The following is a 12979-nucleotide window of genomic DNA, read 5'->3' as shown; positions in this document are numbered from 1 at the left end:
CGCCCATATCCCACCCAAACTCCATCCCACTCCCCCCCTTCTAGCTTCTCCCTTCCTCGCCGGTAAGAGAGAGTGGCTGGGGAGGAGGGTTTCTATTAGCTATAGAGGACGCAGACCCCAAAGTCTGGACCCCCCTGTTCCCACTGTAGGGTCTGCTTCCTCTATAGTTACCCCACTTATTACTTTCATGAATCAGAGCCCTGACTGAATGGCATGAACAAGACACTGTCCCCCATCTCTCTCTCTTTATTTAGTTAATTTGTTCCTACCTCTAAATACAATAAGTTACAAGTATATTCATTTAAATAATGTAAAACAAATTAAAACATTAGAAAATGTAAGTGTTTAAGTCGACACATCACAGCGAAGGAAGAGGATTATGCTCTCGGATAAAGAACGCAGAGTCTCCCTTGGCCAGTACCCTGTTTCGCTTCCATTGAAAAACTTTTTTTTTTCTTCTTGTTGGACAAAAGTAAAAGTCAGTATCAGAAAAGTTGGCTGAAAATAGAAACTGTTTCTTTTTTTCCTACAAAGGAGAGAAAATATCCAAAATATTCCATGGAATCGTCTGCTGAACTCTCAGCTCTGTACAGGTTTCCCGTCTGCTCCAAATTCTGTTGGAATTCCATGCCATGTTGTCTTCTCCTCACCGAGGACTGGTGACGTTTCAAGGACAGGAGCAAATATTAGTCTCCTTGCCGGCAGGTCCAACTTTAGCCACAACTTGACGTTTTTCTGTTGCACCTCACTGAAAAAAAATTGAGTCCATAGTTCTTTCACATGGGGGGCACCACCAAACCTGTCATAGCTGCAAGAAATACCATGAGATACAATGAGAATCACTGCAATATTTTCACTGACAAATATCCTAAACCATCTTCCTAGTAAACAGATTAAAGGGGTTGTTCACCTTGGAATTAATTTGTAGTATGATGTAGAGACTGATATTCTGAGACAATTTGCAATTGGTCTTCAATTTTTTTATTTGTGATTTTTTTTAGTTATTTCGCTTTTTATTCAGCAGCTCTCCAGTTTGCCGTTTTAGCAATCTGCTTGCTAGGGTTCAAATTACCTTAGCAACCATGCATTGATTTGAATAAGACACTGGAATATGGATAGGAGAGGTCTGAATACAAAGATAAGTAATAAAAAATAGCAATAACAATACATTTGTAGCGAGGCGGGGTCCACAACATTGGCAGGGGGGTCCAGGAGGCTAGCAATTGCACTCTCTGTGCTAGAAGTGCCACATTTCTGGTTTAAAAACCAGAAATTCAGCTCATAAAGTTACAGGAGCGGAATTTTGCTGTCCCTGGTAATTAGTGGGGTGCTGCCGCCTGAGGCCAGTTGACTTGTTGGCACAGTGCCCCTGCAGTGACCCCCATCTGAAATCAGAGTCAGAAGTCAGAAGAAGAAGGCAAAGTATTAAAACTATAAAAAAAAACAAAAAAGAAAACAGTTAAGACCAATTAAAGCATTTTTTAGAATTGACCGATAACCCCTTTAAATAAACAGAGTATATGAGGCGAAGAAGGCAATTGCCCTGGCATTGTACATGTAGGTTAATAAATGTGCAACATTAAGCCCCATCCGATTCCCAATGTGTTACAGGGCTTGTCCCCCATTCTAAGTTCATGGAGATCTATAGGAAAATGACTTGCTGCCCAGCACAATGTGAGCTTTCTAAGTCTGGGAACTGACATAAACGGCCTTATTCTGCCCCCCGGGCTGACACTTTCCCGTTCCGTAAATAAGATTAGGAGGAGGTGTTGAAGGATAATGTGGACGGAGCAGCGAAGGGAAATTTAAAAAAAACTCACGTGTGAACTGCAATATGAATAAGAGGCCTTGCTCGAGTGACAGCTACATTAACAGAGGACTAGCGAGTCTTGTCACTCACATCTCTCTTGATAAACACAGCTTTATGTGAGTACAGTTAGGAATGTTACATTGTGCCCTAAACTATGCATGCCTGTTACACTATCCCATGTTATGCATTCATACGCTGCCTGTGCTCTATCATGTGCTGCTTGTGCTCTAACATATGCTGCCTGTGCTCTAACACAGGCTGCTTTCCGGCCTGGCTCCTGGTTTCCCTTCTGCCCTGCAGAGTTGAGCTGGCAGTGAGGGGATAAGGCGAGCTCCCTGGGGTGTGAGGAAGACCTGACTGAGCCTAGTGCTGAAAGACTGGGCTTGAGAATGAAACTAGATCCCCAAATATTCCCAAACCCGTTCACTGCTCAGGTTACTGTCACAGAGTGTAACCTCTTCACTGCCGGGGGAAACCTGCTCTTACAAACACCGTCAGTCTGTTCATATTGCATGTATATATATACTGTATATATATTTGTATGTGTATATAGAAATATATATATAGAGAGAGAGATTAGTTTTTTTTTTACTAGAATCCAAAAATTTCGACTGAACTCCCATCCCCATTTTTACCTTATTAATCAATAAATTAACTCAAAAATCTGGTACGGGAGAAGACTCGATCAAAACGTGAAAAAAATTCCAATCATATTATTTTTTCCAGGTTTATTTCCTAAATTATTTGGATTATTGTACAAAACCTAGCACAGATCAGAATATCTTCCAATTGTAAATGGGACAGCTTACCATTGAGTTCTACATGAACTAAGCAATGGTGATGAGCCAAATTTTTCGGCAAGTTTCGGGGCCATACACTCTAATGGCTGAAAAAATTTGCAGTGCAATTTGTTGTGGGTCTGAAAAAAATTGTCCCCTGTAGACTACAATGCATTCGGCGAATGGGTTAGATTCACCCATCACTATTAGGCAGGTTTCAGATGGAGTACTTTTTTATTCATACTTTAAACAGCATCGGGGGTTTAATAATTCACGTAAAAATTTGCGTTTCTTTTTGGTGTTTTCCCCAACCAAAAAAATACAGACTTAAGTAAACCCCTTAAACTCCAAAATGCAATTCTTGCCAAATGCCTTGATTTAATATAAGCATTAACAACATATTACCTACAGTGAAACAGCAGGCACAGCTCAACAAATCAAAATCTCTTTTGCGCTCTATGGTATATACAGGGCCGGCCTTAGGCCAATTGGACCACTCTGGGGGGCCCCGCACCACAGGGCAGCACAGATAATATTTCCCTCAGCACATGATGCTGCCTGGCCTGCCCCCAACTTTGAGAGTCCAGCCCATCCCCAAATCCATAGGTCTAGCCTGCCCCCAACTCTCATTGGCCCAGCTTTCCTCCAACCTTGATAGGCCCTGCCTGCCCCCAATCCAACCAAGCCTGCTCCCAAGCTGAATCGGCCCAGCCCCAAACTAATTGGCCCAGTCCACTCTCCTATTTCCTCCCTCTCTCTCTTACCCTGTGTGCCCCTATTATGTTACCTTGTCTGCCCCTTTCCTTTCTATTTTGTGCCTGTATGCCCTTATTTTCCTAAATACTTGGTGTGTCAGTAGCCAGCAACACTTTGTCTAGGGGCCCCGCCAACATGGTCCCAATTGGGCCCCACATTTGATAGGACCAGCCCTGGGTATATACATAATAAACCGTGTGATGCCTCCACCTTGGAGTGGCCTAGAATTGGGATTTGCAACAGAACCCTACATGCTGTACAGCCATAGAGGTGGCAGAGATTACTCCATACATTGGGAGAAAGCACAGTGAAGCCAGGGCTCGACAGCACATTTTGGGCAAGGAAAGTAGTTAGAGAAGGGTGTAAAGAGTATTTGCTCCAATAATCAGTGTTGGACTGGCCCACCAGGATACCAGGAAAACTCCCGATGGGCCCAGGTGTCAAATGGGCCCTTTCGCTTCTAACATTTAGCCTATTTCATGGTCATTCCCTATTTCTTTTTGGGAAAAATGCGTAATAATGGAAGAATATAGTAAGTAGATGTAAAAGACTAGGAGATTAAAGAAGGTGAGTGATGAGAGGAGGAATAATAGTTTGGGCCCATAAAGTCAAAGGTTTTATAGTAAGCCCCAGGCATCCCAGTCCGACACTGTCAATAATTGTGGATAATAAGGGTATACTGTGCCCCCCAAGATGTTGTTGGACAGCAACTCTCAGCTCTAGGTGAAGGATAGCTCAACCAAAAACAGCAACAATCACTATGAGACCCAAACTTCTGTAATGGATAATCATGACACCAATGGAGTTTGCATGCCAGCATTTAATGAATTGTTTATGGGAAGAATGTTATGAGGGTAACGGAAAAAAAAAATCACTTCGGAATGAAAATGAAAAAGCACAATGTTCCCTTTCTCAAGGTGCCCTACCATAGCCTGAAACAGACGCTGCTACTTGGATTGCAAAGGAGATTAATAATCATCATTTCCCAAAGTCTGTGCAACCTTACAGCACAAATAAATAAGTATTATTTCTGAGCCGCTTGTTTACATGGTTATTATACACACACTCTCGAGCATATACAGTATGTTAAGGCAGTGTAGGTCCCTGTCTGCTCCAGCCATGCAGAACCCCTGAGCTCACGCTGGGCTCCCTGCTGACAATTCACAGTCATCTCTCTCTAATGACAGGTCTGGTTGTCCCTATGGAGGGTGGGGGCAATGGAGCTTCAATAGAGTCAGTGGGAGGCATAAGGGAGACAAAGGGGATTTTCCTCTCTCTCTAAATCCCACTTGACGTGGGGAGGCAGTATTTATATATTAGGTACACACGGCTCTATGCTCCACACATATTCTTCTTGTTAGCTGGGAATTCACAGTCAGCAGCTTCATGTGCTGCTCGGAAAGAAGGGAAAGTCCCATTTCAGTGAATATTAAAGGAACAGTTCAGTGTAACAAAAAAAAAAAATAGGCTGTGCAAAAATAAAAAAATGTTTCTAATATAGTTAGTTAGCCAAAAATGTAATAAGGCTGGAGTGAATGGATGTCTAAAATAACAGAACAGAACACTACTTCCTGCTTTTCAGCTCTCTAACTCTGAGTTAGTCAGTGACTATAAGGGGTCACATGGAACATAACTGTTCAGTGAGTTTGCAATTGATCCTCAGCATTCAGCTCAGATTCAAAAGCAACAGGTATGACCCATGTGCCCACCTCAAGTCTCTGGTAACCATCAGTGGAAACCAAGAGAACTGAAGTAGAGTTCTGGCTATTATGTCAGACATCCAGTCACTCCAGCCTTTATACATTACATATTTGGCTAACTAACTATATTAGAAACATTTTTTATTTTGCACAGCCTATCTATTTACCCAGTTTTTATTTTTAAACTGAACAATTCCTTTAAGCAAATATTAAACCTGTTCAACTACAACGCCATACAATATTGGTGTAGTTTAGCAACAGCTAGGGGCGAGGGCAATTTATCCAAATGAAAGTGTTTTAAAGTAATACCAATATAATACAGTGTTGCCCTGCACTGGTAAAGCTGCTGTGTTTGCTTCAGAAATACTACTATTGTTTATATAAATAAGCTGCTGTGTAGCAATGGGGACAGCCATTCAAATGAGAAAAGCTCAGGTTACACAGCAGATAGCAGATAAGCTCTGTAGAACATAATGGTGTTATCTGTTATCCACTATTTATCCTGTACCATATAGCCTTTTTCCAATTTCCCCCATTGCTACACAGCAGCTTGTTTATATGAACTATAGTAGTGTTTCTGAAGCAATCCTGTTCTGTTGGTCATTTTTTAAGTACATGAGACATTTCTAAGGGTAGAATAGGGCTGATAATTGTCTAATGCACCGTACCAACTTGCCCTCAAAAGATCTGTACCTTGCTTCAGCTCTCCAAGGTCTATCCTACAAGGAACATACATCTCAGGGCCTCACCTCGGAAACCATTTGAGTTGGAGCTGGAGCAGGCTGGCGATGGGGAACCCTGCGGTCGTATGACAGGGGCAAAGGCACTCTTCTGTTTAATGGACGGGAAGACAGTGGAGGAAAAAGGCAGAATAGATGAGCTTCCGGATGATCCCACAGGTGGGCTGGAGGGCATTACTGCAAAGTAAGAAAAGACACAGAGCTGGGTCGATACCAACATTATGGACCTGACAACAGGTATCCTTGTGAGGAGTACCTGACCCATTTATAACTTTGAACTTGAACAAAAAAACATTCATAGATACACTTTAAAGGGTTCAGGGGATCTGATGTAACTATCCCTTCCCTTTACTGCCAAACAACCACCAAACCCTCTAATTCTCAATACTACTACATTGTATATGTGCTGCCTGATGGACACATCTAGTCGACATGAGCTCAGTACAACATACTCACTGCCATAGGGGGAGGTGGTGGGGGAGCCGTTGATGAATCCCGGGGATCCAGGCACTCCAAGATTGGACATGGGGACATTGCTGTAGCCATTCATGCTGTTGCTGGGGGTGCTGTAATTAGACTGCTGTGGGGTGGAACTGCTGGAATATCCTCGTGGGGAGATACTGCTTGTGTTCCGGATGTAACCTGCATAGAAACCAAAACACTAAGTGTCACTTCTAGTACAGGAGGTCAGATGAAAATGCTGAAGATTGGGGGGTATAAAAGATAAGCAAGATAAAGAGATAGCAACTCTTCTTACCCTGACTATTAGCCTGTGACTCTGATATGCTGATGCCAAGCTGCCCCCCATACGAGTTAATTCCCATCATCCCACTGTGCACAGGTGAGCTGGAAAGTGTAGGAATTTGGTTGTGATTCCGAGGAACACTGTACAGAGCCTCCGCAATATCGGCTGCCCTCTTCAGAATAATGTCCTGTACAGAAGAGGAAAAAGTCTATGTAAGGAATCATTTATAGCAAATAATACACATTCACTGCCTCCAGTTATATTCGTAAAGTTTTATAGTGCGATGAAAATATACCTGATTATTGTGAGGGGCTCCGTATAACGACTCCACCAGATCTGCTGCCCGTTTCAATAGCATTTCCTAGGGAAGAGTAGACACCTGTTATTCTTCAAATAGACATGCAGACTACACATAGTTTGAAGAATATGAATCAATGAAGGGGACCCGGGAAAACAGTAGCAAGACTGTACGGAAGTGGTCCAGGTACCAGCCCATAAAAGTGTGTGCCTACTCTAAAGAACCGAAAGCAGTGATTCAGATCCATGGAGAGATTCAGGAGAAGATCTCACAACCACAAGTTAACTTTAAGGGGGTTGTTTGTCAAAATCCGATTCTTTTCTGATTTTTTAAAATGAAAAAGTCAGACCAAACTAGAATCCAGATGTGACCTTATTTATAATTAAAATAAGAACTGGAAGTAGCGATTCAGATCTATGGAGAGATTCAGGAGAAGAGCTCACAACCACAAGTTAATTTTAAGGTAGTTATTTGTCAAAATCCAATTGGTAAAAGATCACGATTTAATCGGATCCCAAAAAGCCAGAATTTATTTGCCTGAAAAGTCAGAAATAGTTGAATTTTTGGGCTATTCCAGCACAGACCACAGAAACTTTCAAATCACATAGGGACCTCTCCCATTAACTTATTTATAACCTTGGTAGGTCTGAGATGCCCGATTTTCGGATTCAGACTTTTTCCATCCTCGGGGTATAATAAATCTCAAAAAATTTGAGGTTTTTTTTTCCATTTGGATTTTACAGTAAAAGAGTTTTTGGCATTCAGACTTTAATAAATAACCCACTTAAAGTATTTACTGTATATGTTGCCTTATTATGCGCCAAGGGGGATTCTTCACCCAATGTTGGACCTTTATGAAGGCTTTAGTCTGAAATCGATTTGTATTACTGATTTGTAAATTTTGCACTTCAAGTTTTTATATAATACGGTTGCCTTATTTGTTCTTACCTTTGCCAACCGTTCTGGGTCTCCAGGATGTCTAGGAACTACTTTTTGCAGCCTCTGGAATCCATAATCAATTGTAGGCTCATTTAAAGCTGAAAGAAGAAAGACAAACTGAACTTTATGGCCATCTGCACATGGCAGCCAATTATCTATCAGCTGATAGATGATCAGTGTAGTGGTGTTAGTATGAATGGTTTTGCCTTTGCCATTTACTGGTCAGATAAAGGCAGATATATGGCTGCTTTTTGTATGCTTTAGAATGTAAGCTCTGCAGAATAAAACTGTAAGCTCAAACTCACAGAAGCCTCTGTGACACAACGGAGACAGCATTTGCATAGCCTGAATGGCAGCAAGACTGACATCTCTGCTTAAAGCCGACCCAGGTGCAAAATCTTCCAAATAAACACACAGTCTAAAGAGATTTCAGAACATATTGTAATCTTTGTTCCCTGTTTATCAAAGACACCCTTCCTCAAAATCAAATGAGCTGAGAAGGTCACATCCCTGCTGAAACTGCGTCTCTATTTACCTTTTTATTTAATAATTACAGGGGACATGAATTTTAATATAACAGCAGCAAGACATGAGGGAATTTAATAGAAAATGATAAGATTTGGGGAAGAAAAAAAAAAGTGACAACGGCTAAAGTTAGATTTTCTTCATCTCCCAGTGGGTATGTTTAAGAGGTTTAATAATACATGTTTCAGCTGCCATTGAGTCTCCAGACCCGATGGAAATGGTTCTGTGTGCATCCAGGGATTTGCTGGAAGCCGCTACGTGTTTATTACAATCTGCCTATCAGTCGCGCAGCTCACACCGTTTACACCTTGCAAATGGATGCAAAATATGTGTTTTTAATGGATATTTGAAAAACTAATAGCCAAGATCCTCTGAGCTTTCTCAACACCATTGAGACTCTGAATCCCACTTGTGCAGGACAATGGAGGAGCACCAAGGTGTATTGAGACTGCTTTGACTTTCACGTGGGACTAGTAGAGATTAACTCTCAGCAGCCCCAGGCAGTTCCATATTTATATATATATATATTTGTGTGTGTGTATATATATATATAATACACAAAAGCCATGAATATCCTGTAAATTATATCCTTATAAACGGTGAGTTCTGATGTCATCAGTTATAAACGGTGAGTTCTGATGTCATTTCTGTCACATGACTCATTGAAATTTGTGTATTATAATTAATAAAGTACCCCCAGTTGCAAAATATGAGGATATTATAAGTTACCTCGGAGTTCCATGACCTGTATAAAAACACTCGGCCTTCGGCCTCGTGTTTTTATATGGTCATGAAACTCCTCGGTAACTTATAATATCCTTATATTTTACAAGAGGGGGTACTTTATTCACTATATATATATATATATATATATATATATATATATATATATATATATATATATCTTCAAAAGTACCCACACTCCAAATTGTTGCAAATCAAATTATTTTTATTAGGCACATCTGTACATCTAATATTTCGGCCCACTCTCAAGCTCTTGAGAAAGGCCCTAAAGTTGGCCAAAACGTTGGATGTGAAGATGCACATAGTAAAAATAATTTGATTTGCAACAATTTCAAGTGGGGGGTCCTTCTAAAGATTATATACACTCTGGACCATTCATTTCTATCTGTTTACTGAGCCATCTAGACCAGTCTGTAAATCAGTATAACTCTCTCAGCTTACTTGTTTGCCTTTCTGATACTTCCCCTGCGCCTACCTGGGCGCCAACATGGCCCCATTAATATGTATCTACTTTGCAAGTCAATCATGGCAATTCCTCTGTGTGCTGCAGTCTTGATGAAATCGTCCCCAAACCTCATTATGGCTCCCCACTGTGCGGCACTCAGACTCACCTGTGTAAATAAACCTCCCTGGAGCTCCTTTGCAGAACTGTTTGGATTTGTATGACAGTGTCACCTCCACCACCCCGGGAATGTGCCTTGGAGGTGTCTGTACCCGAATTGCATGGGGGGTGATAAGCTGTAGAGCGAAAGAAAGAAGCAAAATGAAGAATATTTACCACCAGGGGGCAGAAGACAAGCTCAACAGGAAACGTCCCCTGGTGATCCTGCTACTTTATGATACAGAACTTAACTCACTGAAGAACAAGAGTGTTCCCCGGGGGCATTCAAGCCACCCCAGACATGCCACTCTCAGCATCTTCTTTGCTTGGGGGATCATAGCTCAGCTGCATGATCAATGTTTTTGGGTACACAGTTCTCTACAGCCCTGTACCCATTGCCTGTCTATGGAAGGGCTGTGCTCTGCCCTCAGCTCTACATTTAAATACATTCTACAAATTTCCTCTGACTGAGCCTTTGTCATATTTCTTCCACTTAGCATTAAAAGATGAACACATCTTGCTTTTCAGGGTATATTTCTCCTTTAATAGCAATATAACCATCTTCTGTGGTGATTTTATATATTTACTCTATATATGGAGAGGTGGCCAGGCCCAGACTAGCGATCTGTGATTTATGGCAAATTCAAGAGAGGCTGCTGTAAGATGCCATAGACAGTCACTATTTATTGGGCCTCTGGGGGGTTGTTTTGACCGATGTGTGCTTGAATTGCCAGGCCCTTTTTCTCGATTTGGTCCAGGAGGTGGCTTACATCATTATTAGGACTACAGGGAGTCCTGAGTTAAATACACCTGACCTGACTTACATATGACTCTCACATACAAACTGGGGCTGTTACAGTAACATATTGTGGTTTACTTGACTTTTATTAGAATTTAGTCTTAATAAACCACCTGCCCCAATCCCCTTTGGCGTGTGTCTACTGCAGGAACACAGAAAAGTAAAAATAAATACTATGTTACGACAAACATCTGTCTAAGTTGCATTTAATAAGTAAATGTACATGTTTCAACTTACATGCAAATTCAACTTAAAGGAAAACCAAACCCCCAAAACGAATACTTGAGCAACAGATAGCTTATATCAAATTAAGCGGCATATTACAGAATCTTATTAAACTGGAATATAATATATATTTATCTTGATTTAGTCCAGGAGGTGACCCAGAGCATTGCCTGAACTATTGCTGCCCTCTGGCTTTCCCTGGACATTTTCATATACATAGCAATGAACTCACCTCGCTCCATACCAGCATTGTCCCAAACACCACTTGTAGGCCATCAAAGAAATTGTCCCCGATGATTATAACCATGGCCCCTCCTGTTGTCCAGCCTTCACTTGGACTGATGGCTTTGATGCACGGAGTAGCTGGAGATACACAAAGATGAGTAAAATTAGCTAAGATTGTCCTGTATCACTGTATCTCCTATTCGGGCATCCCTCCTCCTTTAAGTATCCCAGTATATAACTGTATTAGGGTGCAATTAGAGCTGCCGCATTCTGTTCAACCATCCATGCAACACTGACGGACCTAAAGCAAACTGAATATCAAATTAAAAACTGGGCATTTATAAAGCCTTCTTAACCTGCATTGACTTCACAAATCAACATCACGACCAGCAGTTATGTAGACCTACACTGTTTTATAGCAGTTTACATAGAATGCCAACAGCCAAGGCAAGCAATATGGCAGCTCCACTTGTGTATACATAAAGTAACATTCAGAGAGAAAAGTTCTCAGATTAAATTCTTAGAAACCCTACTCTCCTTAACAGAAATGTGTAAGGCTGCAAATATCTCTTGTGTGCTGCGGTGTATTACAGAAGATCAGGGTGTGGAGGGACCACTGGGGGAACCTATAGATTTTAATGATATTTTTCTTGGCTGGGGTAGAATTCCATCAGAACCTGGAGTGCTTCCATTAGGAAAAGAAGAAAGTCACTTTTCTTGACAGATAAAATGTATCCGGGCTATCGGGGAGTTCAGTTCAGCAGAGGTGGCACTTTTATTGCCTGCGATACTTTAAATGCCACACATGCCATGTTTAATTATTGTCATACAGGTAAAGAAACATTCCATTTCCGACTCCTAAGGATGGAGTAAATTATACAGGAGAAGTGTGATGACAAAGTGTGGCAAACTCAGGGATTATTTTATGCTGTACATTTGTACAGAATGGGCAAAAAGACTTACGCCATCCATTAACAGTGCTCCAAATTTAAAGGGGAAGCTCACCTTCACATCAGCTTTTAGTATGTGATAGTGATGTCAGGAAAGGGGGCAGGGCAGACCTATAAATAGATGTAGCCGGAACAGGAAGAGGGGGGGGGAAGAGCTCAACCCAAACCCGCAGAAGGTGTGCCTGCGAGTATTCTAAGGAGCTTTCCAATTGGTCTTTGTTATTTATTTTACATGTTTTTTTAATCATTTGCCTTTTTATCCTGGCTTCTTCTAAACATGCAGGTAAAAATGCTGTTTTATAATTTTGGGTAATTGACCGGGGCGTAACTACAGAGGAAGCAGACCCTGCAACTGAGGCCCTAATTAATGAGCAATTCCAACATATATTTGTAAAAAAAAGAACAACCTCTGGATATGGGCCTAAAATTAATTTGCTGTGGTGCCCAGTAACATCTAGTTACACCAGTGGTAATTGACACTGGAAATGAAACCAAATACTGCAAGGCTTCAGTTTTAAGGCAGCCATAGACTTTAAAATACTTGTTTGAGCATATCTTCACCCAACCTGGCCACCAGGGCAGTAAGCCAGTTTAAGATGATCCGATTCAATACACAATAATAATGATGGAGGCACCGGGAACCCACATCAACTTGCTGACATGGTCCTCAACCAACAGGGCTTTTCTAAGCAGCCTGACAGATACAGTATCTGTGTGGTTATCTGGAACAGCAACAGCTTTTAGTGGCCTGTGTGTTCTTATTTTTTATTGCATATTTTTGTTATAAGGCCCTTCCTTTATTTCCACTTTGATTTCAAGACTGCTCCCTGTTTTTCTAGGGTAACTGACCCCTAACAACGAGAATGGTTTAAATTCCAAAATTTAAATAATGCAAAAACCACAGAAAATAAAGATGAAAGTCATGGTAGGAGACTGAGACAGCTCACTAATAATGGATATAAGGGAGACAAAATGGCAAAAATTATGAAAAAATTTAATTTTGAGTAAGTTTTTATGATCATGAAAAAGTAAAAAATAATTGAGTCTTCATTAAAGGGCATTCTAGGTGCGATCAGGCTCTGCGTCAGACTCCAGAATTCTAGGCCCCAGGACTTTATGTTCCATCAGGAACCATAACCTGAT

The 12979-nt window shown here is 41.2% G+C and overlaps 1 protein-coding gene across 4 annotated transcripts in view; it reads right to left on the bottom strand.

The window, feature by feature from the left end:
• Positions 1-232: 232 nt before the first annotated feature.
• ebf2.S (EBF transcription factor 2 S homeolog) overlaps positions 233-12979 on the bottom strand; it is a 59799-nt gene continuing 47052 nt past the window's right edge. For 2 of the 4 annotated variants that reach the window (XM_018254033.2, XM_018254035.2), the window contains exons 9-16: positions 10894-11024; positions 9648-9774; positions 7777-7865; positions 6826-6891; positions 6543-6717; positions 6242-6427; positions 5739-5962; positions 233-808 (exon numbers count right to left, since the gene is read on the bottom strand). In XM_018254033.2, coding sequence (XP_018109522.1) covers positions 5760-5962; positions 6242-6427; positions 6543-6717; positions 6826-6891; positions 7777-7865; positions 9648-9774; positions 10894-11024 — 977 coding nt within the window. In that variant the 3' untranslated portion in view covers positions 233-808; positions 5739-5759. 4 annotated transcript variants of the gene reach the window in all.

Source organism: Xenopus laevis, chromosome 3S, assembly GCF_017654675.1.
Source record: "Xenopus laevis strain J_2021 chromosome 3S, Xenopus_laevis_v10.1, whole genome shotgun sequence".
In the NCBI taxonomy this organism is placed as follows: Eukaryota; Metazoa; Chordata; class Amphibia; order Anura; family Pipidae; genus Xenopus; species Xenopus laevis.
The sequence above is the reverse complement of the archived record's forward strand: the minus strand, read 5'-3'. Positions and strand labels throughout refer to the sequence as shown.